The 27,768-nt window shown below is 51.2% G+C and overlaps 1 protein-coding gene across 6 annotated transcripts in view; it reads left to right on the forward strand.

The window, feature by feature from the left end:
- The first annotated feature begins 354 nt into the window (after positions 1-354).
- RAPGEF3 (Rap guanine nucleotide exchange factor 3) overlaps positions 355-27,768 on the forward strand; it is a 93,849-nt gene continuing 66,435 nt past the window's right edge. For 2 of the 6 annotated variants that reach the window (XM_037888013.2, XM_043533233.1), the window contains exons 1-2: positions 357-782; positions 937-1,143. In XM_037888013.2, coding sequence (XP_037743941.1) covers positions 777-782; positions 937-1,143 — 213 coding nt within the window. In that variant the 5' untranslated portion in view covers positions 357-776. Of the gene's footprint in view, positions 783-936; positions 1,144-27,768 lie in introns of all 6 variants that reach the window. The other 4 variants (XM_037888015.2, XM_043533234.1, XM_043533235.1 and 1 more) reach the window with 4 other exon arrangements.

The following is a 27,768-nucleotide window of genomic DNA, read 5'->3' on the forward strand; positions in this document are numbered from 1 at the left end:
TCAAAAAAAGGTAGAGGGAACAATGGAAGTGACCCCTAGCTCTGGGGTCATTTTGTATCCTGCAGGGCACGTGCAGCTCCAGCTGCTTTTAAGTTTGGGCCAGAATTTCACCTGCACAAACTTTAGAGCGAGGCTCCCACCCCTGGAGCCCGACAAAGGGAGCTCGTTGGCTTCTGCTCTGGGCCCCAGCCGCTCGCAGAGGGGCGCGGCGTCCTCCCCATCCCACTGGGTGAGCCGGGGGCAGCCCCACCCACTCCTGACCCCTGGTGGGGAAAGGGAATCCCCGGCCCTAGATGGGGCCATGGCAGAAGTCCCCTCCCCCGGCCCGCTCAGCCTGCCCCCAGCGCCCGGTCCCTCGGCGCGCTGCGCAGGGAGGGTTTACACGGGCTGGGTGCGCACCGCCCCGGAGGCGTGGCGCTCGCAGGCCGGGCTGGAGGCTTTTTCAGCTGAGGAGTTTCGGGTCCTGTGCCAAGCGCTGGAGCGTCTCCTGCGCTCGCTCCCAGTTCCCCGCAGAGGGGAGGCGCAGCAGCCCGGAACGGAGCGTGTCTCCAGCCTGAGACAGGGCTCAGGGAGCAGGATCCCGGCCCCCACTTGTGCCCGAGAGCCATGGCTTTGCCCAGGGCATCCCCGGGGTCCTAAGCACTCTGACCCAAAAGGCGGGAGTGGTGGGGCTCTCCGCGTGCCAGTCCAGCTGTTCCTGGCACCCCCCTACTGGCTGGGGCAGCTGGCGGGACACCTGCCGGAGCCGGACCCTATGCCAGGCTCAGCCGCGGGCCATGCAGGTGGGTGAGGCACCGAGAGGGGACGGGATACAGAGCGAGTTCGCTGCTGGCTGCGATTCATGCTGGGGTGGTGGAGGGCGGGGAAAGCGGAAAGCCTGGGGGGTTGGCCAGAGCCTGCCCCGGCTGAACTCCAAGGGTTTCTCTCTGCACACAGGTGGCCTGGGACAGGCAGGGCAGATGGCATGTCGGACCTCTCCTCGAGGACTTGCCAACACCTCCAGGTGGGCTTGGAGACCCCACTGCTGAAGGGCATCTGCTGTACCTGCTCTTGAGGAAGATGCACTTGTTCCGGAGCTACAGCTACCAGATCCAGCTGGAGGGTGAGGCGGGCAGCCTGCCCAGGATACAGGGCATCCGATGGGTAACTACTGAAGCTGCTTCACGTTGCCTTGCCTGGTGTTTGTGAGAGCTGCAGGTGTCAGTGCCAAGGTGCTAGCAGGGCTCTGCTAGTGGGGAAGGGCGGGGAGGGGACGGTTTCTTGTGACAGGCTCTGGGTGCAGGAAGCTGGCACGGAGTAATGAAGGTTAGTCAGGTTGGAGCAAGGTTTTGTTTCATCCCTTGAGCCAATCGTGTAGCAATAACTCACTCGGTAACTGACTAACAGAGCAAATTGACCTGGACATTGGCAAGTGCTTGGTGCCAGACAGTGGAAAGCAGTTTCCAAGGACTCTATGGACAATTGTCGTTTCTGGGGTTTAAGCAGCCAGGATTCTCTGAAACGTGTTTGACTGTGATATTCCCCTAGGATTCCGAGTCTAGCCTAATTCAGTCCAGCAGGTAACAGGGCAGAGTTAAATGGGAAAGGTGCAGGAATGCCACCTCTGCACCAATCCTTCCCCCACTCCTCTCCAGAACAGACACAAGGGCTGCAGTTGGGTAGACTGTCTCCATGCATGAATCCTTCCCTGGGGTGTGATTCTGTGTTTTCCTGCAGTTTGGGGAGCCATTTATACTGTCAGCGCACATTCTAATTTGGTGGTATTTTACATCCACATGGCACTCGCTTTGCATGGCTGCACCTGACTGCACCAGGGCCAGGCAATGGGGAACTGGCCCCAATCCAGAGGGGAGAAGGGAGTTAGTCTCCGTGGCCCAGTCAGGGCTTGGCCCCTCTGCTGAGACAGTTATTAGTGACACCCAACTGAGACCCAGCAAACTTAGTGAACAGAAAGAAAAGGAGTACTTGTGGCACCTTAGAGACTAAGCTAGTGAACAGAGGGGCCTTCAAATCTGGAGTCAACAGTAATTTGTGGCAGTTTCCACTGCACTTCTGCTACATCCTTCATAGTGTGTTGGGGGTCTCAGGACTGGTGCCTGAGGGCAGAGAGCGTGGGCTGGGGGTGGCACGAGGCTGATGGGAAGCAGTCAAGAGGCAACGTGTGCTGGGCGCAAAGGGAATAAAACCTCAGGGAGGGAGCCTGCAGAGTGATGTTCATGTGTGAAAGGTCAGCCATGCCTGGGATCCCTCAGCCAGGTTCAATGCTTTCCCATGTTAACAGCCCCTTCTCAGCAGAGTGTTCCCGCCCAAGCTGTTCCTCATGTCTGTCAGATTCAGGGGGACTCTTGTGCTTGCTATTCCTGGAAGCCCTGCGGAGCCCTGACTCCAGGGGAGGAGGAGGGGTGGGAGTGGGGTGGAGGGGTCTGTCCAGCACCATTACCAGGTCTGTGGTGTGCCAAGCCAGCAGTATAGGGGTGGGGGGGATGCATGGGGGTCTCTGAGGGCAAAACTTGGCCTGCGGAACCTTAATTCCTGGTGACAGCACAACCAAGGGAAGATCCCTGGCGTGACTCTCTGGTCCCCGGATGGGGGGCTGCAGGGTCAGCAGTCAGAGAAAACAGCCTTCCCTTGTACACCTAAGCAAGGAGTCCTAAGGTGTCCCTTTTCAGCACAGAACTGCACTGACATTTCCAAAGACAGTCTGATCTCCATGTGCGAGTCTCCAAATGGCCTAGGCCCTGGGCTGGGCTGGGAGAGCAGCATGGTACTCACTCCCTGGTGCTTCTTTCATGTTGGGTGATTTGGGGCAGGGCAAGGGACACCTCGGCAGACATGGCCTTAGCTGTTAGTGAAAGCATTTCCCAGGCGATTGCCCCAGCTTGTTCTCCAGGTTCAGCTCTCACTGAGGCATGAAATCAGACCTGTGCTATTGTGCTTCAGTGCACAGCGGCTGTAGTGAGTGTTTAAGCAATCTACTTGACCATGTCTTAGAGTATGTGAACAGGAAACACCTCTACACCAATCTCGGCACCAGCAAATAACCCACACTGTCTCTGCCACACAAGACATTTCATGGGCAGGATTTCCCTTGAGTTTCTGCTTCTTCCCCCTTAATTTTAAAACTGCTCTAATTTATGCTGTGCCTCTTATTATCCTCTTTGTGCCCTGGGAAGCAGAGAATAGCCATAGTGCAGTTCACCTCTTCCCCACCCTCCTCACTCCTGGCTGGTCCCTCTATGCCAGCGGCTGGGACCAGGGCTGTACTCTGGCAGGGAGAACCCCTGTGCAGGTGGCATTCCTGGTGTACATGAGAACTGGATCCCACAGCTTGAACACTGACTCAGCCAGGGCTGTCAGGTGCTATCCTGAGCACAGATTCATGGTGGCCTGGAAGGGTGTAGATATCAGGGATGCTCAGAACACATGCTCTGTTAACTGGCCCGTCTCTCAAGTGTATCCATGTCTGAATTTCTTTGCTTCAGTTTCCTCCCCCCGTGGTAAGAGGAAAGTAAGAGCTAGTGACATTTTTCAAACAAGTTTTTCATTAAAAAAATGGCTATTTTTTTCCCAAATATTCTTTTTTGTGGAAAATTGCCCACTTTTGTGATTTTAAAAAAAGTCATTTAAAATATTTTTGTTTCTTGTTTCCTTCCCCCACCCCCCAGGTCCTTTAGAAAATACATACAAAATGATGGGTCTAAATTAGCTGTTAACACTCAAGAAAGAGATCGTTGAGTCATTGTGGATAGTTCTCTGAAAACATCTGCTCAATGTGCAGTGGCAGTCAAAAATGCTAACAATGTTAGGAACCATTAGGAAAGGGATAGATAATAAGACAGAAAATATCATATTGCCTCTGTATAAATTCATGGTATGCCCACACCTTGAATACTGTGTGTAGTTCTGGTCATCCCATTTCAAAAACGGTATATTAACATGGAAAAGGTACAGAGAAGCACAACTTATATGATTAGGGGTATGGAATAGCATCCATCTAAAGAGACCGTAAAAAGACTGGGACTGTTCACTTTGGAAAAGAGACGACTAAGGGGGGATATGCGAGAGGTCTATGAGATAATGACAGGTGTGGAGAAAGTCAATAAGGAAGTGTTATTTATCCCTTCACATAACATGAGAACTAGGGGTCACCCAATGAAATTAATAGGCAACAGGTTTAAAACAAACAATAGGAAGTCCTTCTTTGCACAACACACACTCAACCTGGGGAACTCATTGCCAAGGGAGGTTGTGAAGGAAGTATAAGTGGGTTTAAAAAAGAGTGAGAGAAGTTCATGGGGGACAGGTCCATCAATGGCTATTAGCCCAGATAGTCAGGGACACAACCCCATGCTCTGGGTGCCCCTAAATCTCTGACTGCTAGAAACTGGGAGTGGACGACAGGGGATTGATCCCTTGATAATTGCCCTGTTTGTTCGTTCCTTCTGAAGCATCTGGCACTGGCCACTGTGGGAACACACGATACTGGGCTAGATGGACCATGGGTCTGACTCAGTATGGCCGTTTTTATGTTCTTAAAATCATTCGCCATGCACCCCTGAAAATGCCTAGGTGGGAGAAGAATGGCAAAAGGAGGGGAAAAGATGGTGCTTTATAAGTTTATGAAGGGGCTGATATGGCGGGGTTGCCTGTGATAGTAGGGGACTGGATTTGATGACCCCGTCCTGTGTTCCTGCAGATGTGGAGGTGGCAGGGGGAGAAGGCAGCCATGCTGCCTAAGGAGCTGGCTGGGCCTGGCATGGGAGCAGCAGCTTCCCCTGTGTTCTCTGTTGCTCTGGGAGACCCATCCCTTTGGAGCTGCCCTCGTGGCTCTGGGTAAACACCACAATCTTACCCTCTCTCTCAGCCAGCTTTTCAGCTTTGAGCATTTGCAGTTGAACATCAACCTATGTGCTTTTCTCTGCCTGTCATTGTGGGGGGTGGGGAGGGGAAGTCATTTCAGAGCATCCCGTCAGGCTCTGGGGGTCTGAGATTCCCCTTGCCCCCACATGTATTTTGTCATGGCCTGGAATCCCTGAACTCTGGGATCTTAAACAGCTCCAGGAGAGGCGCAGAGCCCTGGTTGAAGGTTCTGGGGAGGGTCCCATGGCCCAGGGCTGCAGAGGAAGGCACCCCGCATGAGTGGGCCTTACGCTGATTTCTTGCCATCCTGTTTGAGGCTGCGGAAGGGCGAGGGCCTTCACAAGAACCTTAAGGACTGAAATAGCTTTGTTATTGTCCCTGGGATCCCAAACAAAGGCCAGCGCGAGAGCAGAGCCGCGGTCCCAGGGCCTGGCCAGGTGCCCAGAGCTGCCGGATTTCTGGAGACAGACAGGATCTCGAGGCCCTTGCAGCCAGGCAGCAGGAAGATGGAAAAGGGTGACTCCTTAGGAAGCTGCCTGGAGACAGCAGCTGAAATGCTGGGACAAATTGGGCAGGGGCCAGGTGGGGATGCTCAGCAAGTCAGGGAGGGAGTGAGGTGAGCAGAGCAGGAGTCCTTGCAGAGAAAGCTGGGGCGGTGGCAGTGGCGGGGCAGGCAGGGCTGGGCGGGCGGTGGCCGGGCGGCTGGGGGCGGGGCAGGCCAGCTGGGCGGGCGGTGGCTGGGCTGGGCGGGCGATGGTGGGGCTGGAAGGGCAGTGGTGCGGAGAGCCAGCTGGGCGGGTGGAATTGGAGCACCCAGGCACTGGGTAGGGGTGTTTGGTAAGTGCTATGGCAGCAAAAGGAGAGTGGCACAAACCTGCTTTGGACACAAAGGTCCCTTTGGGCGTCCAGGGAAACCACTCACTGGGAATGTCACTAGAGTGAATGGGGGACAGTTCTAGAGCTGGTTGAATAATGAGAAAATCCTGGGTCTTCTGTGAATTAAAGCGCCCACTTCTTTTCCTTGTTCCTCACTGGATTCCAGGTGGCTGCTGGGCACTGGTCTGGTGAATACATTTGTGAATCTTGAAAAGTTTCTCTGGTTTTAGTGCAGTGCGGAGTTATGTGAAAACCCATGCTGGAAAGTGTGTTAGTTGCTCTTCTTTTTAAAATGGTTTCAGCTGGTTTGGAAAGGAGGAAGCGATTCGATCAGGGACTGGCAGCCAGGACTCCTGGGTTCCATGGCTGTGTGCCTTTGGGGAAGACACTTGTACTCTCTGTGCCTTGGTTTCCCCATCTCTAACATGAGGATAATGCTTTCCAGCCTCACAGGAGGTGCTATTTCTGAAGCACTAGTGGCCTTCTAATGAACAGCACTAGCACAAGGCAGGGCATTGTTCTGTGTTTGTGGAGAGTTGACCCCAGGAGCTTAGCTACCGCTCCTTATCCCTCCAGCTGCCCCAGGGGGTAACTCCTGCCCCATCGCAAGCCTGCCTCTTATTTGTAAACATTTGCTTTATAATTAATTACAGGTGCGTTTCCTGCTCCATAAACCAGTCACGAGCTCAGGAATGTTTGTACAGGGAGTGACAATCTTGGTACCCAGAGGGCGACTCAGAGGCTTGGGAGAGCTGGAGGGTTTGGGGAGCTGCTGAGCATGGGGGTGTTTGGGGGCTTGTTCCCAGGTGCCTTGCCCAGGCCAGGTGGGAGGGGAGGTGAGGGGTAGAGTTAGGGTCCCCCAGACCTTGTAAAACATTTTTTTGAAATCTCAGTTTTTCACTCTCCATGAACGCTTTCCTCCTCCCCCACTGAGCAGAAACAGCAAGGGCCATTTGGCTCCTATCTGAGGATTCCCCATGGCTCACTGGAGCAGTGGGCTCAGTTTTTGCTGCATTCATTGACACAGCATTTGTGGACCCCAGCCATGGGTCAGGCGGGGGAGGACAAGAAGAAAGGAAAGGTTCTTTGGGTAATTATACTTGCCTCTTGACATCATTAATTGGAGGGTCCTGTAACCCCTCTCCCCCATCTGTCTGCTGCTTACTTTCTCTGTCTCTCCCTCTCCCCTGTCCTTTAGGCACCCCCATGACAGTCTAACACAGTGGTTCTTAACCTTCTGGGGTCAGGACCCATTTGTCAGTGTTGATGATCTGTTGCGACCCAGTAAATAGTCTGTGGGTGGAGGCCCTGGGATGGTTTCAGTGAGATCCTGGGGGGTTGGGTCCTGCCTGCCACTCATCCCACAGTGGCGGCTCCTGCAGCTCCTGTGCTGTGGGGCTGGGCTTGGCTCTCAGCTCCAGGCATTGCAATCTCCGGGGCTGGAACACCGCTCGGCTTTGGCCCCATCCCCCTGACTGGACCCAATGTGTGTGAGTGGAGTTGTGACCTGGCTCATGGGGTTGCAGTGCCACTTACTCACATTTGGCCTACCCGGACTTCCGTCATCATGACAGCTGGGCCAAACCTGAGTGGTGCCGGGACCCTGGAGGTTGCAGTGTCTGGAACAGGGAGGCGAGCCCAGCCAGCCCCATGGGACAGGAGCCACCGGAGCTGTCATGCCACTCCTTGAAACATTCTGGCGACCCAATTTCAGGTCTCCACCCCGGGGTTGAAGAACCCGGGTCTAACAGGTGGAGTGAGGGTTGGTGTGTGTTGCTCTCCATGGAGGCTGGGTCTGGAGAAGATCAGAACAATGCTTCCCTCCGACAATGGAACTGCGGGGGATGTGGTGGAGTGGCCATGGGTGAAAGGGGACCAGATAGGGGCCGGGGCCTTTTAGCCTCTCCAGCACTGTCCTGTCAAAGGACTAGATGGGCCAGGAGCTGCTCACCCACCCTGGAGTTCATCGCAGACACTGGAGATGGGAAAGTGCCAGGAAGCTGTTTTCTCCTTCCTCTAAATCAGTGATTCTCAACCTGCAGCCGAGAGGCTGCTTGTGGCCCAATCAGCACAGAGCTGCGGCCCATGTGACATCCTCAGATCCATAGAGATAGTATTGGATGCGGCCCACATAACACATTGTGGGCCATATATGCAGCCCACAGTGGTAAATAGGTTGAGAATCACTGCCCTAAATGATGTTTCTAAGTGAAGTTTGAACTTGCAATACAATTTTGAAGGGCGCTCCAGATTCTGCCTAGCCCAGTGCCTGTGCTGTGTGCTGCCGGCACTGCCTCTGTCATTAGCATGAGAGACAAGGTGGATGAGCACCAAGGAGTTAATGAGGAGGCCAGTGCATAGCCAGTGTGAGACCCCCATCCTGGGTTGGGGATCCCTCTTGTGCTCTCTGGGTTAATGTTAGAAGCTCACTCCAGTCTTGTCTAATACAACACATAGAAAACAGGTCTGACAGGTCCCTTCAGCTCTGCTTCAGGCCCTGGTTTACTCAGCGCACGTTGGCCCCAGCTGGCGGTAGATGAAAGGTGGTATTTTTACAGGACACACTGATGTTCAGCAGGGATAAGTTAGTGCAGTGGTCCCCAAACTTTTTAGGGTCGTGCATCCCCTTCCCCCCGTCTGCGGCCCCCTGCAGCCAGGACCAGGAACAGGGCTGTGGCTCTGGGGGAGGGGAGGCATGGACAGGATGGGATAAGGGGGCCTAGGCTGGGGCCACAGCTGGGGATGGGTCTGGGTCTAGGACTGGAGTCATGTCCAGGGGCCAAGGCTGGGGGCAAGAGCAGAGTCACAGCCGGGCTGTGGTGGGGGCCTGAATCGTGCCGAGGCTGGGAACGGGATCAGGCATGGGGCTGGGAGCCGCAGCTGGGGGCAGGGCGGAGTTGGGTGGTGCTCATAGTTTGGGGGCCTCTGCATTAGAGACTGGAGACATTGGTGAATGAGTGCACCAGGGCCCCTGAGGAGCTACACAATGGCCTCGCCTCTGAGCCGGGTTCAGAGGAGTTCTTGAAGTGAACCTGAAACCAAAAATACTTGGGGCTGTATTGTGAGCTCCCTGTGCACGTGGATGAGCACTGCCTTCTTCGCTGGGTCTCATGGTGTGAATAACTGCTCCCCCTTGGGGCCAGACTGTGCCCCACAGCTCAGCCCTGTGTAGGCCAGCACAGTTCCAAGCGCTCCCCGCTCCCATTTGCTTAGGGTGACCATATTTTCCCAAAGGGAAAATGGGACAATCCTGGGCTGGCCCGAGGCCTCCCTTCCCCCGGCGGGCGTGAGGCTGGCCTCATGGGACTGGTGGTCCGAGCCTCCCTGCTGCCCACCCACGTGTAGGGCCACTCCGAGCCAACCCCCCCCTTCCCCCCCCCGGCCTGCTGCCTGACTATGCGCAGGGCCGTCTGAGGCCCCCCTCTGTACACGGGGTGGGCTGGCCAACCCAAGCCGCTCTCCCTAGCCTCCAGCGTGCTCCCCCTCCTCGCCCCAGTATGTTCCTCCACGTCCCACTAGGGATGATCAGGTGGCAAGAACAAATGGGACAAATGTCCCATTTTGTCAAAAAAGTTGGGACGGCTGTGACGGCGCCTAAAAAAGGGACTGTCCCGGCCCAAACGAGATGTATGGTCACCTGCTCTGCTCTGGGGCAGGAGTAGGTCACTTCATCCTTTCCAGGGCACAGTTTACTGCCCCTGCAGGCCTGGACAGGGAGGAGGGATAGCTCAGTGGTTTGAGCATTGGCCTGCTAAACCCAGGGTTGTGACTTCAGTTCCTGATGGGGGCCATTTAGGGATCTGGGGCAAAAATTGGGGATCGGTCCTGCTTTGACCAGGGGGTTGGACTAGATGATCTCCTGAGGTCCCTTCCAACCTGGATATTCTGTGACAGCTCTGGCAGGGGAGGGCTGCTGTGGGCACCGACTTTTATTTTTCCCAGTGGGGGCTCCACCCCTACTCTGCCCTGAAGCCCCATCCCTACTCCGCCTCCTCCCGTAAGGCCCTGCCCTCGCACCACCTCTTCCCACACCTGTTCTGCTCCTTCCCCCGAGGCCGCCTGCCCTCTGATTGCTGCTCTCCGCCCTTCCACGAGTGCCTCTCACCGAACAGCTGATGGGTGGTCCTGCCGAACAGCTGTGGCTTGGGGGGTGCCTAGCACTCCCCCCTTTTTTTTTCTGAGTTGGAGTCTGAGCCTATGGCTGTGGGAGAAGGTCACAAGTGTGAAGATGGCCTCGCCCACGGGGGATGGAGAGAGCCTGAGTTCCCCTCAGTAGTCCTCCCACCATATGTTCCCACAAGGATCTGGAGCCTGGGCATGGCTGGGGGACTCCAGCATGGCGCAAACTGCATAGAAGCTATGCCTGTATTGCAGCCACGACCTGCAGTGCCTGTGGCAGATGGGAGGCACGTCAGGTGATCACAGATAACGATTTCTGAGTCATCAGGATGTTCCTGGGCCACGCCCGCTCTGCTCATAAAGGACTGGCACATGATGCTGCTTGGGCAGAATCAGCAGAACCGATGCTGTCATGCCACGCATGGGGCGGCGGGATCAGGAAGTGCAGCTGCAGCTGGGAGCCTTGGTGCTTCAGCAAGGAGTGAGGGATGAAGCCGCGCCTGATGCTGGTTGCAGGGATTTGCAGTTAGTGGGGATGGTCAGAGTGAGCTCGATGGAGCTGTGTGTGCAGAGCCTGCTCCTGGAGTGGAAGCCCACCCCAACTTGGCTTGTTCTACATGTTATTTCAGTGCAGCTGGAGAGGCACCATTTCAGATTTGGAGGAGAGGGGCAACTTTAACCGTGATTCCAGGGGCTACGTAGGCACCTGAAAACTCCAGTTGTTTTTTCAGATAATAACAGAAATAAGCTGACAAGAGCATTGTATCTAATTCCTATATAAGGAAAGAAAAATAAATATTAGACCCACTCAGTTCTAATACTAACATGGTCTGACAGCTTGTGTCAAGTTACTTAAGGGTCACTGGTTAGGTTTAAAATTGTAATGTATATTCTTACTTTGTTACTACCTCTTGAATACAGTAGTTGAAATAATTATAGAAAAATCTAGAAGACTTTCTATCACTTTTTTGTAGTTCACAAAGCTTGGAATAGATCATTTAACTTTTGGAAACATCCTACTAGGGCAAGGCCCCGTGAGTTTAGATTGCACCTGCCTGGGGCTCTAGGGGTGCTGCCCAATACAAATAATACACTAGAAATTCACTTTAAACAGGAGTGAAACTGACACTTTAAAGTCATTTTCAAAGTATTGTCAACCCAAATGTTCAAAATCATGAGTCAGGCTCACCAAAATCATGAGATTGGCTTTAAAATCATGAGATTATGTAAAAACAATAAATCTGTTGAGGGGCCACAGGGACGTGCCAGCTGCTTTCAGGAGTGGTGCAGGGCCAGGGCAGGCAGGGAGCCTGCCTTAGCCCCACTGCGCCGCCAGACTTTTAGCCCCTAAAATCTCCCAGGTTTCAGAGTAGCAGCCGTGTTAGTCTGTATTTTCCACTGAATGCATCCGATGAAGTGAGCTGTAGCTTATGAAAGCTTATGCTCAAATAAATTTGTTAGTCTCTAAGGTGCCACAAGTCCTCCTTTTCTTTTTGTAAAATCTCCCAGTTTGGCTTCAGTAGGAGATAGGGCCTGATTCCAGGAGACTCCCGGTGAAGCCGGGAGGGTTGGCAACCCTACACAGGGACATCACAACCAGCCATCTCTGGAATGTAAGAGAAGTTCACAGTCTGTCCCTCACATGTCCCAGGCCTCCTGCCCAGGCCCTGGCTGCACTGCAGGGATGCTGCAGGTTCATCACTCACTCTGGCTGTGGCCACACGCCTTCAGGTTCTAGGTGGCAGGACCTTCTTCCCAGCATGCCCCCCCCCCCCCCGTTGGGGTTACGACCCACCCCCAGTCTGGCCTGCAAAGCCCTTTGGCTAGGGGCATCTCCCTGCACTGGGCCCACTGCCCAGGGTCCCCCCCTTTGCTCTCCCCTGCTGCTCACTGCACCCGGTTCCAGACTGCTCCAGCCCCAGCTCTACTCTGCCTCCAGCTCAGCTCCCTGGGCTGCTCCTCTGGCCCTGGCCGGTGCAGCTCTGCTTCTCCAGCTCAGCTCAGGCTGCTACTCTCTCTTTAGCTCAGCTCTGCTCTGTTCCAGGCAATTCCAGTACATACAGAGGACGGCCTCTCCTGACTGCCTCATTAGCCTGCCCACCCTGTCAATCAGGCTGACCTAGAGCACTGATCTCTCCCCATTGCCCCTGGGGACTGTCAGTCTCAGGGTCCTGGCTTCCCATTGACCCTTCCCCTTTCTTTTGGTACTGGAAGATCATAGAATCATAGAAGATTAGGGTTGGAAGAGACCTCAGGAGGTCATCTAGTCCAACCCCCTGCTCAAAGTGGGACCAACCCCAACTGAATCATCCCAGCCAGGGCTTTGTCAAGCTGGGCCTTAAAAACCTCTAAGGATGGAGATTCCACCACCTCCCTAGGTAACCCATTCCAATGCTTCACCACCATCCTAGTGAAATAGTGGTTCCTAATATCCAATCTAGACCTCCCCCACTGCAACTTAAGACCATTACTCCTTGTTCTGTCATCTGCCACCACTGAGAACAGCTGAGCTGCATCCTCTTTGGAACCCCTCTTCAGGTAGTTGAAGGCTGCTATCAAATCCCCCCTCACACTTCTCTTCTGCAGACTAAATAAGCCCAGTTCCCTCAGCCTCTCCTCATAAGTCATGTGCCCCAGCCCCCTAATCATTTTCATTGCCCTCCGCTGGACTCTCTCCAATTTGTCCACATCCTTTCTGTAGTGGGGGGCCCAAAACTGGATGCAATACTCCAGATATGGCCTCACCAGTGCCAAATAGAGGGGAATAATAATTTCCCTCAATCTGCTGGCAATGCTCCTAGTAATGCAACCCAATATGCCGTTAGCCTTCTTGGCAAGAAGTGCACACTGTTGACTCATATCCAGCTTCTCGTCCACTATAATCCCCAGGTCCTTTTCTGCAGAACTGCCGCTTAGTCAGTTGGTCCCCAGCCTGTAGCAGTGCATGGGATTCTCCCTTCCTAAGTGCAGGACTCTGCACTTGTCCTTGTTGAACCTCATCAGATTTCTTTTGGCACAATCCTCCAATTTGTCTAGGTCACTCTGGACCCTATCCCTACCCTCCAGAATATCTACCTCTCCCCACAGCTTAGTGTCATCCATGAACTTGCTGAGGGTGAAATCCATCCCATCATCCAGATCATTAATGAAGATGTTGAACAAAACCAGCCCCAGGACCGACCTCTGGGGCACTCCGCTTGATACCAGCTGCCAACTAGACATTGAGCCATTGATCACTACCCTTTGAGCCTGACGATCTAGCCAGCTTTCTATCCACCTTACAATCCATTCATCCAATCCATACTTTTAAAATTTGCCTGCAAGAATACCATGGGAGACCATATCAAAAGCTTTGCTAAAGTCAAGATATATTACATCCATCGCTTTCCCCATATCCACAGAGCCATCTCATCATAGAAGGCAGTCAGGTTGGCCAGGCATGACTTGTCCTTGGTGAATCCATGTTGACTGTTCCTGATCACCTTCCTCTCCTCCAAGTGCTTCAAATGGATTCCTTGAGGACCTTCTCAATGATTTTTCCGGGGACTGAGGTGAGGCTGACCAGTCTGTAGTTCCCCGTATTCTCCTTCTTCCCTTTTTTAAAGATGGGCGCTATATTTACCTTTTTCCAATCATCCAGGACCTCCCCCGATTGCCACGAGTTTTCAAAGATAATGGCCAATGGCTCTGCAATCACATCAGCCAACTCCCTCCGCACCCTCAGATGCATTAGATCCGGACCCATGGACTGGATCACCTTTGAACCTGCTGCACTTCATCTGTAATTTCCAGGAAAACATTATAAAATAGTTATTTAAAACCCAAATAAAACGCTGATGCCAAACAAAGTGGTGTCCCTGGAGCTGGCTTACAGAGCACAGGCAGTGCTTACTACCAGGCAAGGACTCTGGATGTTTTAGTGTCTTGGGGAAACTGCAGGGTCCCTGCAGCTTCCTGCGAGAGGAGTGGGTGCCGTTCTAGATGGTGTCTCTTGCTCAGTGACCAGCTGGTGCTGGCTCTCCCACTTTCAGTAACCGACGTACATCCAGCAGTGAGTCTCAAACCAGACCTCCAGGAAACGTGAACTTTTCCTGAAAGAAGTGGGCTGTGCCATCACCAGGCATAAAGGATGCACAGATAGAGCTAAATGGGGAACACTTTCACTAGCAAGCACAGGGGCTCCATGGATCTGTGGCATCTTGTCCCCACTACTGCCCATTCTGTACAGTGCCAGCGCTTTGGGCTACCTCACTGAAAAGGGACATCTCTGGACATGAACCAAAGGGTGGGAAAATGCTTTCCAGCAATTGAACTCACTCAGTGCTTCCTTCGCTAGCTATCTTCTGACCCCCACTGCCATGGTCAGCACTCTTGGAAACCAGGAGGACGAGAGAGAGAGTATTTGTACCAGTGGGAGCTGAAGAGGGACATGGTGTTGTCACATGAGGAGATATCTTGGCCACGAGTCCTCTTTTCATTTCCTCTTTGAGGAAGAATGTATCTTTCAAATCGTCCATGCAACTTGGGAGCAACTCAGGGCCCCACAGGATAATTGGCTTTGCACTCACATCATTTCCTCCTCCTCCTCCCAGGAGCTCTCGGAAACTCCGATGCTGTGTGGAGTCTGGCTGCAAGCCCTGCTTAGGGACGGGGCAGTGAAAACATCTGCATCATGGCAGCACTGCCAAGGGGCTTGCCGAGATCTGGTAAATCAGAGAACTAGGAGATCACGTTATCACTTTCTCTACCGCTTCTGAAATGCACCCTTTTGTGGGGTATTTGAGAACTTCACGATGATGAGAGTAAATGTCCTATAGCATTGTTTGCAGCCAGATGGAAAGATGCCAGAGACAGAGCTGAGTTCCTTGGAGCAGAGTCATTCGTCCCAACACCACTCTACAGGCTGCAGGACCAATGGGCCAGATCCTGCACTGTGGTGCAGTGGCAGTACAGATTCTGGATGGCCCTGGTGATGTGCCAGGTCTAGGCTGCTGAGTCCATGAACTGACTAAGTCACTTCTTTCTTATGCTGGTTTTCCATTGGGCCAGACCAGGGGTGGGCAGACTTTTTGGCCTGAGGGCCACATCCATCCTCCCCGTGGAAGGAAAAGGACGGGGCAGGGACCGTCGAATCGTGGAAGTCAACGAATGGCTACGCAGGTGGTGTCGGAGAGAAGGCTTTGGATTCTTTGACCATGGGATGGTGTTCCATGAAGGAGGAGTGCTGGGCAGAGATGGGCTCCATCTTACGAAGAGAGGGAAGAGCATCTTTGCGAGCAGGCCAGCTAAACTAGTGAGGAGGGCTTTAAACTAGGTTCACCGGGGGAAGGAGACCAAAGCCCTGAGGTAAGTGGGAAAGCGGGATACCAGGAGGAAACACAGGCAGGAACGTCTGTGAGGGGCGGGCTCCTGCCTCATACTGAGAATGAGGGGCGATCAGCAGTTTATCTCAAGTGCTTATATACGAATAAGCAGTGGGGGAGGTTTAGGTTGGATATTAGGAAAAACTTTTTCACTAAGAGGGTGGTGAAACACTGGAATGCGTTACCTAGGGAGGTGGTAGAATCTCCTTCCTTGGAAGTTTTTAAGGTCAGGCTTGACAAAGCCTTGGCTGGGATGATTTGATTGGGGATTGGTCCTGCTTTGAGGTCCTCATGACCTCCTGAGGTCCCTTCCAACCCTGATATTCTATGATTCTATGAATGCACAAAGTCTTGGAAACAAGCAGGGAGAACTGGAGGTCCTGGTGATGTCAAGGAATTATGACGTGATTGGAATAACAGAGACTTGGTGGGATAACGCACATGACTGGAGTACTGTCATGGATGGTTATAAACTGTTCAGGAAGGACAGGCAGGGCAGAAAAGGTGGTGGAGTGGCACTGTATGTAAGGGAGCAGTATGACTGCTCAGAGCTCCGGTACGAAACTGCAGAAAAACATGAGTGTCTCTGGATTAAGTTTAGAAGTGTGAGCAACAAGAGTGATGTAGTGGTGGGAGTCTGCTATAGACCACTGGACCAGGGGGATGAGGTGGATGAGGCTTTCTTCCGGCAACTCGCAGAAGCTACTAGATTGCACGCCCTGGTTCTCATGGGTGACTTTAATTTTCCTGATATTTGCTGGGAGAGCAATACAGCGGTGCATAGACAATCCAGGAAGTTTTTGGAATGCGTAGGGGACAATTTCCTGGTGCAAGTGCTAGATGAGCCAACTAGGGGGGGAGCTTTTCTTGACCTGCTGCTCACAAACAGGGAAGAATTAGTGGGGGAAGCAAAAGTGGACGGGAATCTGGGAGGCAGTGACCATGAGTTGGTTGAGTTCAGGATCCTGACGCAGGGAAGAAAGGTAAGCAGCAGGATACGGACCCTGGACTTTAGGAAAGCAGACTTCGACTCCCTCAGGGAGCGGATGGGTAGGATCCCCTGGGGGACTAACATGAAGGGGAAAGGAGTCCAGGAGAGCTGGCTGTATTTCAAGAATCCCTGTTGAGGTTACAGGGACAAACCATCCCGATGAGTCGAAAGAATAGTAAATATGGCAGGCGACCAGCTTGGCTTAACGGTGAAATCCTAGCGGATCTTAAACATAAAAAAGAAGCTTACAAGAAGTGGAAGGATGGACATATGACCAGGGAAGAGTATAAAAATATTGCTCGGGCATGTAGGAATGAAATCAGGAGGGCCAAATCACACCTGGAGCTGCAGCTAGCAAGAGATGTCAAGAGTAACAAGAAGGGTTTCTTCAGGTATGTTGGCAACAAGAAGAAAGCCAAGGAAAGTGTGGGCCCCTTACTGAATGAGGGAGGCAACCTAGTGACAGAGGATGTGGAAAAAGCTAATGTGCTCAATGCTTTTTTTGCCTCTGTCTTCACTAACAAGGACAGCTCCCACACTGCTGCGCTGGGCATCGCAACATGGGGAGTAGATGGCCAGCCCTCTGTGGAGAAAGAGGTGGTTAGGGACTATTTAGAAAAGCTGGACGTGCACAAGTCCATAGGGCCGGACGAGTTGCATCCGAGAGTGCTAAAGGAATTGGCGAATGTGATTGCAGAGCCATTGGGCATTATCTTTGAAAACTCGTGGCGAACGGGGGAAGTCCCGGATGACTGGAAAAAGGCTAATGTAGTGCCAGTCTTTAAAAAAGGGAAGGAGGAGGATCCTGGGAACTACAGGCCAGTCAGCCTCACCTCAGTCCCCGGAAAAATCATGGAGCAGGTCCTCAAGGAATCAATCCTGAAGCACTTAGAGGAGAGGAAAGTGATCAGGAACAGTCAGCATGGATTCACCAAGGATAGGTCATGCCTGACTAATCTAATAGCCTTCTATGATGAGATTACTGATTCTGTGGATGAAGGGAAAGCAGTGGATGTATTGTTTCTTGACTTTAGCAAAGCTTTTGACACGGTCTCCCACAGTATTCTTGTCAGCAAGTTAAAGAAGTATGGGCTGGATGAATGCACTATAAGGTGGGTAGAAAGTTGGCTAGATTGTCGGGCTCAACGGGTAGTGATCAATGGCTCCATGTCTAGTTGGCAGCCGGTGTCAAGTGGAGTGCCCCAAGGGTCGGTCCTGGGGCCGGTTTTGTTCAATATCTTCATAAATGATCTGGAGGATGGTGTGGATTGCACTCTCAGCAAATTTGCGGATGATACTCAACTGGGAGGAGTGGTAGATACGCTGGAGGGCAGGGATAGGATACAGAGGGACCTAGACAAATTGGAGGATTGGGCCAAAAGAAACCTGATGAGATTCAATAAGGATAAGTGCAGGGTCCTGCCCTTAGGACGGAAGAACCCAATGCACAGCTACAGACTAGGGACCGAATGGCTAGGCAGCAGTTCTGCGGAAAAGGACCTAGGGGTTACAGTGGACGAGAAGCTGGATATGAGTCAGCAGTGTGCCCTTGTTGCCAAGAAGGCCAATGGCATTTTGGGATGTATAAGTAGGGGCATAGCGAGCAGATCGAGGGACGTGATCGTTCCCCTCTATTCGACATTGGTGAGGCCTCATCTGGAGTACTGTGTCCAGTTTTGGGCCCCACACTACAAGAAGGACGTGGATAAATTGGAGAGAGTCCAGCGAAGGGCAACAAAAATGATTAGGGGTCTGGAACACATGACTTATGAGGAGAGGCTGAGGGAACTGGGATTGTTTAGTCTGCAGAAGAGAAGAATGAGGGGGGATTTGATAGCTGCTTTCAACTACCTGAGAGGTGGTTCCAGAGAGGATGGTTCTAGACTATTCTCAGTGGTAGAAGAGGACAGGACAAGGAGTAATGGTCTCAAGTTGCAGTGGGGGAGGTTTAGGTTGGATATTAGGAAAAACCTTTTCACTGGGAGGGTGGTGAAACACTGGAATGCGTTACCTAGGGAGGTGGTAGAATCTCCTTCCTTGGAAGTTTTTAAGGTCAGGCTTGACAAAGCCCTGGCTGGGATGATTTGATTGGGGATTGGTCCTGCTTTCAGCAGGGGGTTGGACTAGATGACCTCCTGAGGTCCCTTCCAACCCTGATATTCTATGATTCTATGATTTTATGATCTGGGTATGGAAATTGTATGGCGGGCCATGAATGCTCCCAAAATTGAGGGTTGGGGGGTGGGAGAGCCCCAGCTGAGGGTGCGGGCTCTGGGGTGGGGCTGGGGATGAGGGGTTGGGGGTGCAGGAGGGTGCTCTGGGCTGGGACCAAGGGGTTCGGAGGGCGGGATGGGAATCAGGACTGGGGCACGGGGTTGGGGCATGGGAGGGGGCCAGGCTCTGGGTGGCGCTTATCTCAAGCAGCTCCCAGAAACAGCAGCATGTCTCCTCTCCGGCTCCTACGTGGAGGTGAGCCCAGGCAGCTCTGTGCGCTGCCCTGTCCGCAGGCAGTACCCCTGCAGCTCCCATTGGCTGCAGTCCCAGGCCAATGGGGGCTGTGGGGGCAGCATGTGGAGCCTTCTGGCTGCCCCTACACATAGGAGCCAGAGAAGGGACATGCGGCTGCTTCCAAGAGCTGCATGGAGTGGGGCGAGCTCCCAACCCTGCTCCCCAGCTGGAGTGCTGGAGCAGGGCAAGCCCTAGACACTGCTCCCCAGCGGGAACTTGAGGGCTGGATTAAAATGCCTGGAGGGTCAGATATGGCCCCGGGGCCGTAGTTTGCCCACCGCTGGGCCAGACCCTCCTTAGCTGAGGTAAATAAGTAAAGTCTAGTGAGGACAGGGGAGCTAGAGGGCCTTACACCAGCTGGGGATCGTGCCTGCTGTTTGTCTTTATGAGATGAGAATCAGGCAAACTGAAGCAACTGCTCAGGCTGGTTATAGTGCAGGAATCTCCCCCTGCCCCCCCACCCCAGTGAGCGAAAAGCAGATAAATCCTTGTCGCTGGATGATGTGACCCAGCAGAGACCAAGAGCTGATTGTGCAAAGATTGAAGTCAGTGTCTGAAGTTGTTGCGGGGTTGCCATGGGAACTTGGGATTGACTCTCCTTTCTCTGCTCTTTCCAGTTTGCTCCTCATGCCGGTTATGTGGGAGGCAGGGTGTGCTGTGCCAGGGTGTGTGCTTTGCTGTCCTTTGGGCCCGTTATAACCGGAGGGTCGTTTGGATGCACTGTGTAGCCAGGGCTAGGCTGCTGTGTTATGCCTGGTTTGTTCAAACACGGAGGGTCTGTCTCCACTGCAGCTGCGTGTGAGCCATGAGCCTGGGTAACAGACGCATGCTAGCTCTGCCTGATACTGAAAACAGCAGTGTGGATGTTGTGGCATAGGTGCTGGCTCGGGTTAGTCACCCGAGTACGGAGCCAGGGAGTCAGGTAGGCTTGGCTCAGACGGCTAACCTGTACCGCAATGTCCACACTGCTGTTTCTAGTGCCCTAGCTCAAGCAGAACTAGCGTGTGGCTGTCTACCCAGGCTGGGAAGCTCATGCCCATGTGCAATGTAGACATACATGGGGGGCTCCTAGCATTGAGCTATACCAAGCTCGCCAGGCTAGAACATGTCATCGGCTCAGTCCATGTTACTTCAGCCAGAAGTGCTGGGCTGGGAGCAGGGACCCCGTGTTAGATTCTCTGGGCTGGGGGAGGGAGAGGGAAGACAGTTCATTGAGGCTGGTCACTACAGTCCTTTTCAACCTCAGACTTTGCACGTCTGTGCAGAAATGCAGTTACTTCAGTACTGCAGCTTTGCGTTACTTTGCACTGTGCACATTGTGGAAAGTCTTTGATTATTTGTCAGCTTGGAATGTAACCCTTCTGTCAGGTGGAGTCAGCAACTACAAGGGCCGGGTTCAATAACTAGGGGTTTGTCCTAACAATACAGAACAGAACTTGTTTGAGCCTCCACCCAGAAATCTGGGAAAATTAAACCCCACCTGTGGGTGTCTCTAAGGCCAGGTCTACACTATAGAGTTTTGTTGACCAAAGTTATGCTGCTTTAATTAAACCGCTGTTGTATCTCCTTGTGTCAGCAGAGTGCATCCACACTAGCAGCTCTTGCATCGATACAGAGAGCAGTGCACTCTGGGTAGCTATCTCACTGTGCAACGGGCTGCAGGGTGCTTTGGGAAAGGTTTACAATGCCTCATGGGGCATTACAATGCCTCACATGATGCAGTGAGAGACAAAAATGCATCCTTTTAAAAAGTGGAAGTTAAATCTTGGGGAGGAAAATAGAAAGGAGTGAAATGTAAAAATATAATTAGGAAGGCCAAAAAAGAATTTGAAGAACAGCTAGCCAAAGACTCAAAAAGTAATAGCAAAATTTTTTTTAAGTACATGAGAAGCAGGAAGCCTGCTAAACAACCAATGGGGCCACTGGATGATTGAGATCATAAAGGAGCACTCAAGAATGATAAGGCCACTGCGGAGAAATTAAATGAATTCTTTGCATTGGTCTTCACAGCTGAGGATGTGAGGGAAATTCCCAAACCTGACCCATTCTTTTTAGGTGACAAATTTGAGGAACTGTCACAGATTGATGTGTCATTAGAGGAGGTTTTGGAACAAATTGATAAACTAAACAGGAATAAGTCACCAGGACCAGATGGTATTCACCGAAAAGTTCTGAAGGAACTCAAATGTAAAATTGCACAACTACTAATTGAAGTTTGTAACCTATCATTTAAATCAGCTTCTGTACCAAAGGACTGGAGGATAACTAATGTGATGCCAATTTTAAAAAAGGGCTCCAGAGGTGATCCTGGCAATTACAGGTCAGTAAGCCTGACTTCAGTACCGGGCAAACTGGTTGAAACTATAGTAAAGAACAAAATTGTCAGACACATAGATGAACATAATTTGTTCGGGAAGTGTCAACATGCTTTTTGTAAAGGGAAATCATGCCTCACCAATCTACTTGAATTCTTTGAGGGGGTCAACAAGCATGTGGACGGGGGGAACCAGTGGATATAGTGTACTTAGATTTTTCAGAAAGTCTTTGTCAAGGTCCCTCACCAAAGGCTCTTAAGCAAAGTAAGCTGTCATGAGATAAGAGGGAAGGTCCTCTCATGGATTGGTAACTGGTTAAAAGGTAGGAAAAAAAGGGTAGGAATAAATGGTCAATTTTCAGAATGGAGAGAAGTAAATAGTGGTGTCCACTAGAGGTCTGTACTGGGACCAGTCCTATTCAACATATTCATAAATGATCTGGAAAAAGGGGTAAACAGTGAGGTGGCAAAATTTGCAGATGATACAAAACTACTCAAGATAATGAAATCCCAAGCAGACTGCAAAGCGCTACAAAACTGGGTGACTGGGCAACAAAATGTCAGATGAAAACATCCCAACTATACATATAAAATGATAGGGTCTACATTAGCAGTTACCACTTAAGAAAGAGATCTTGGAGTCATTCTGGATAAATCTCTGAAAACATCCACTCAATGTGCAGCGGCAATCAAAAAAGCTAACAATGTTGGGAATCATTAAGAAAGGGATAGAAAATATCATATTGCTTCTGTGTAAACCTATGACATGCCCACATCTTGAATACTGCTTGAAGATGTGGTTTCCTCATCTCAAAAAAGATATATTGGAATTGGAAAAGGTTCCAAAAAGGACAACAAAAATGATTAGGGGTATGGAACAGCTTCCATATGAGGAGCAATTAATAAGACTGGGACTTTTCAGCTTGGAAAAGAGACGACTAAGCGGGGATATGATAGAGGTCTATAAAATCATGACTGGTGTGGAGAAAGGAAATAAGGAAGTGTTATTTACTCCATCTCATAACACAAGAACTAGGGGGGTCACCAAATGAAATTAATAGGCAGCAGGTTTAAAATAACAAAAGGAAGTATTTTTTTCACACAACACACAGTAAACCTGTGGAACTCCTTACCAGAGGATGTTGTGAAGGCCAAGACTATAAACAGGATTAAAAAAAGAACTACATAAGTTCATAGAGGACAGGTCCATTAATGGCTATTAGCCAGGATGGGCAGGGATGGTGTCCCTAGCCTCTGTTTGCCAGAAGCTGTGAATGGGCGAGAGGGGATGGATCACTTGGTGATTACCGGTTCTGTTCATTCCCTCTGGGGCACCTGGCATTGGCCACTGTCTGAAGACAGGATACTGAGCTAGATGGACCTTTGGTCTGACCTTGTATGGCTGTTCTTATGTAGGTTTCTCAATCCCATTGTTCCATGGGCATCCTACTAGATTGGTGCCAGCTGCTTTTCAACTGAAACATATGTTGGGGGGGAGAGTGTGTGTGTGTGTGTGAGAGAGAGAGAGACCAGAAACAGGGTGTGTGTTGGGGAAGTGTATGTGTTGAGGGAGAGTGTGTCAGCATGCTGTCTCTAAATTCAGACAGTAGCCTGAGCAACCAATCCGGGGGTGGAGGGAGACCTCCCCCCTACATCAGCCCCCAGCTCTGCACAGCACAGCACTCTCCCCCCACCTTCCCCGCAGCAGCAACCCATTCTACCTGCCTGCTGCTGTGTTCCTAGTGCTGGGAAGAGCAGGATTCCACATTATTGTTTCTTTGATTCCCTCCGAGTTCTCCCATAGCCTCCTCAGCTGCCAGGAGCGGCATCTTCAGTAGCTCTGTGAGCTCTCCTTGCTGAGGAATGTCAAAGCTTCCAGCAGTGAGCAGAACAGTCACAGCGGGCATTATGGGATACTGGGGGAGGCCAGTTATGTAGACATAATGAACGGCAGCATCTACACTGACATGTTGTCACTCTAACTTTGCTGCAATAAGCTCTATGCCTCTTGTCGAGGTGGTTTTATTTTGTTGGCAAAACAGCAGAGTTTTGCCACCAAAAGTAGCTTTGTAGTGCACTCACCTCCCCTGTTTTGTTGGCAAAAGCTGCCTTTTGCCGACAAAACTGTGTAGTGTAGACAAGGCCTAAGGGGCAATACTTCCCCACTCACAAGTCTGTGAAAAACAAAAGAAATCTTCTATTAAAAAGGGAAACATAGTGACAGATGATGTGGAAAAAGCTGAAATACTCAATGCTTTTTTTGCCTTGGTCTTCACAGACAAGGTCAGCTCCCAGACTCCTGTACTGGGCAGCACAGTATGGGGAGGAGGTGAGCAGCCCTCTGTGGTGAAAGAACAGGTTAAGGACTATTTAAAAAAACTGGACATGCACAAGTCCATGTGTCCAGGTCTAATGCATCGGAGGGCGCTGAGGGAGTTGGCTGATGTGATTGAAAAGAAAAGAAATCTGATGAGGTTCAATAAGGATAAGTGCAGGGTCCTGCGCTTAGGACGGAAGAACCCAATGCACAGCTACAGACTAGGGACCGAATGGCTAGGCAGCAGTTCTGCGGAAAAGGACCTAGGGGTTACAGTGGACGAGAAGCTGGATATGAGTCAGCAGTGTGCCCTTGTTGCCAAGAAGGCCAATGGCATTTTGGGATGTATAAGTAGGGGCATAGCGAGCAGATCGAGGGACGTGATCGTTCCCCTCTATTCGACATTGGTGAGGCCTCATTTGGAGTACTGTGTCCAGTTTTGGGCCCCACACTACAAGAAGGATGTGGATAAATTGGAGAGAGTCCAGCGAAGGGCAACAAAAATGATTAGGGGTCTGGAACACATGACTTATGAGGAGAGGCTGAGGGAACTGGGATTGTTTAGTCTGCAGAAGAGAAGAATGAGGGGGGATTTGATAGCTGCTTTCAACTACCTGAGAGGTGGTTCCAGAGAGGATGGTTCTAGACTATTCTCAGTGGTAGAAGAGGACAGCACAAGGAGTAATGGTCTCAAGTTGCAGTGGGGGAGGTTTAGGTTGGATATTAGGAAAAACTTTTTCACCAGGAGGGTGGTGAGACACTGGAATGCGTTACCTAGGGAGGTGGTAGAATCTCCTTCCTTGGAAGTTTTTAAGGTCAGGCTTGACAAAGCCCTGGCTGGGATGATTTGATTGGGGATTGGTCCTGCTTTCAGCAGGGGGTTGGACTAGATGACCTCCTGAGGTCCCTTCCAACCCTGATATTGTATGATTCTGTGATTGCAGAGCCATATGCCATTATCTTTGAAAATTTGTGGCGATTGGGGGAGGTCCCGGACGATTGGAAAAAGGCAAATATAGTGCCCATATTTTAAAAAAGGGAAGAAAGAGAACCCAGGAAACTACAGACGAGTCAGCCTCACTTCAGTCCCCGGCAAAATCATGGAGAAGGTCCTCAAGGAATCCATTTTGAAGCACTTAGAATCATAGAATATCAGGGTTGGAAGGGACCTCGGGAGGTCATCTTGTTCAACCCCCTGCTCAAAGCAGGACCGATCCCCAATTAAATCATCCCAGCCAGGGCTTTGTCAAGCCTGACCTTAAAAACTTCTAAGGAAGGAGATTCCACCACCTCCCTAGGTAACGCATTCCAGTGTCTCACCACCCTCCTAATGAAAAAGTTTTCCCTAATATCCAACCTAAATCTCCCCCACTGCAACTTGAGACCATTACTCCTTGTTCTGTCATCTGCTACTACTGAGAACAGTCTAGAGCCATCCTCTTTGGAACCCCCTTTCAGGCAGTTGAAAGCAGCTATCAAATCCTCCCTCATTCTTCTCTTCCGTAGAGTAAACATCCCCAGTTCCCTCAGCTTCTCCTCATAAGTCATGTGTTCCAGTCCCCTAATCATTTTTGTTGCCCTCCGCTGGACTCTTTCCAATTTTTCCACATCCTTCTTGAAGTGTGGGGCCCAAAACTGGACACAGTACTCCAGATGAGGCCTCACCAGTGTCGAATAGAGGGGAACGATCACGTCCCTCGATCTGCTGGCAGTGCCCCTACTTATACATCCCAAAATGCCACTGGCCTTCTTGGCAACAAGGGCACACTGTTGACTTATATCCAGCTTCTCATCCATTGTAACCCCTAGGTCCTTTTCTGCAGAACTGCTGCCGAGCCATTCGGTCCCTAGTCTGTAGTGGTGCATGGGATTCTTCCATCCTAAGTGCAGGACTCTGCACTTGTCCTTGTTGAACCTCATCAGATTTCTTTTGGCCCAATCCTCCAATTTGCCTAGGTCCCTCTGTATCCTATCCCTACCCTCCAGCGTATCTACCTCTCCTCCCAGTTTAGTGTCATCTGCAAACTTGCTGAGGGTGCATTCCACACCATCCTCCAGATCATTTATGAAGATACTGAACAAAACCAGCCCCAGGACCGACCCTTGGGGTACTCCACTTGATACCGGCTGCCAACTAGACATGGAGCCATTGATCACTACCCGTTGAGCCCGACATCTAGCCAGCTTTCTATCCACCTTATAGTCCATTCATCCAGCCCATACTTCTTTAACTTGCTGGCAAGAATACTGTGGGAGACCATATCAAAAGCTTTGCTAAAGTCAAGATATATCACATCCACCGCTTTCCCCATATCCACAGAGCCAGTTATCTCATCATAGAAGGCAAACAGGTTGGTCAGGCATGACTTGCCCTTGTTGAATCCATGCTGACTGTTCCTGATCACTTTCCTCTCCTCTAAGTGCTTCAGAATTGGTCCCTTGAGGACCTGCTCCATGATTTTTCCAGGGACTGAGGTGAGGCTGACTGGCCTGTAGTTCCTAGGATCCTCCTTCTTCCCTTTTATAAAGATGGGCACTACATTAGCCTTTTTCCAGTCGTCCGGGGCTTCCCCCGATCACCATGAGTTTTCAAAGATAATGGCCAATGGCTCTGCAATCACATCCGCCAACTCTTTTAGCACTCTCAGATGTAATGCATCCGGCCCCATGGACTTGTGCACGTCCAGCTTTTCTAAATAGTCCCGAACCACTTCTTTCCTCACAGGGGGCTGGTCACCTCCTCCCCATGCTGTGCTGCCCAGTGCAGTAGTCTGGGAGCTGACCTTGTTCGTGAACACAGAGGCAAAAAAAGCATTGAGTACATTTCCTTTTTCCACATCCTCTGTCACTAGGTTGCCTCCCTCATTCAGTAAGGGGCCCACACTTTCCTTGACTTTCTTCTTGTTGCTAACATACCTGAAGAAACCCTTCTTGTTACTCTTAACATCTCTTGCTAGCTGCAACTCCAGGTGTGATTTGGCCTTCCTGATTTCCCTCCTGCATGCCCGAGCAATATTTATATACTCATCCCTGGTCATTTGTCCAATCTTCCACTTCTTGTAAGCCTCTTTTTTGTATTTAAGATCAGCAAGGATTTCACTATGAAGCCAAGCTGGACGCCTGCCATATTTACTATTCTTTCTACACATCAGGATGATTTGTCCCTGTAACCTCAATAAGGATTCTTTAAAATACAGCCAGCTCTCCTGGACTCCTTTCCCCCTCATGTTATTCTCGCAGGGGATCTTGCCCATCAGTTCCCTGAGGGAGTCAAAGTCTGCTTTTCTGAAGTCCAGGGTCCGCATTCTGTTGCTTTCCTTTCTTCCTTGTGTCAGGATCCTGAACTCGACCATCTCATGGTCACTGCCTCCCAGGTTCCCATTCACTTTTGCTTCCCCTACTAATTCTTCCTGGTTTGTGAGCAGCAGGCCAAGAAGAGCTCCACCCCTAGTTGGTTCCTCCAGCACTTGCACCAGGAAATTGTCCCCTACATTTTCCAAAAACTTCCTGGATTGTCTGTGCACCGCTGTATTGCTCTCCCAGCAGATATCAGGGTGATTGAAGTCTCCCATGAGAACCAGGGCGTGCGATCTAGTAGCTTCTGCGACTTGCCAGAAGAAAGCCTCGTCCACCTCATCCCCCTGGACCTGGGGGTCTATAGCAGACTCCCACCACGACATCACCCTTGTTGCTCAGGCTTCTAAACTTAATCCAGAGACTCTCAGGTTTTTCTGCAGTTTCATACTTGAGCTCTGAGCAATCATACTGCTCTCTTACATACAGTGCAACTCCCGCACCTTTTCTGCCCTTCCTGTTCTTCCTGAACAGCATATATCCATCCATGACAGTACTTGGAAGAGAGGAAGGTGATCAGAAACAGTCAACATGGATTCACCAAGGGCAAGTCATGCCTGACCAACCTGTTTGCCTTCTATGATGAGATAACTGGCTCTGTGGATATGGGGAAAGCGGTGGATGTGATATATCTTGACTTTAGCAAAGCTTTTGATATGGTCTCCCACAGTATTCTTGCCGGCAGGTTAAGGAAGTAGAGCTGGATGAATGGACTATGAGGTGTATAGAAAGCTGGCTAGGTTGTCGGGCTCAACAGGTAGTGATCAATGGCTCAATGTCTAGTTGGCAGCTGGTATCAAGCGGAGTGCCCCAAGGGTTGGTCCTGAGGCTGGTTTTGTTCAACATCTTCATTAATGATCTGGACGATGGGATGGATTTCACCCTCAGCAAGATCGCGGATGACACTAAGCTGTGGGGAGAGATAGATACGCTGGAGGGTAGGGATAGGGTCCAGAGTGACCTAGACAAATTGGAGGATTGTGCCAAAAGAAATCTGATGAGGTTCAACAAGGACAAGTGCAGAGTCCTGCACTTAGGAGGGAAGAATCCAATGCACCGCTACAGG

The sequence above is a fragment of the Chelonia mydas genome, chromosome 20, assembly GCF_015237465.2.
Source record: "Chelonia mydas isolate rCheMyd1 chromosome 20, rCheMyd1.pri.v2, whole genome shotgun sequence".
NCBI lineage: Eukaryota > Metazoa > Chordata > Testudines > Cheloniidae > Chelonia > Chelonia mydas.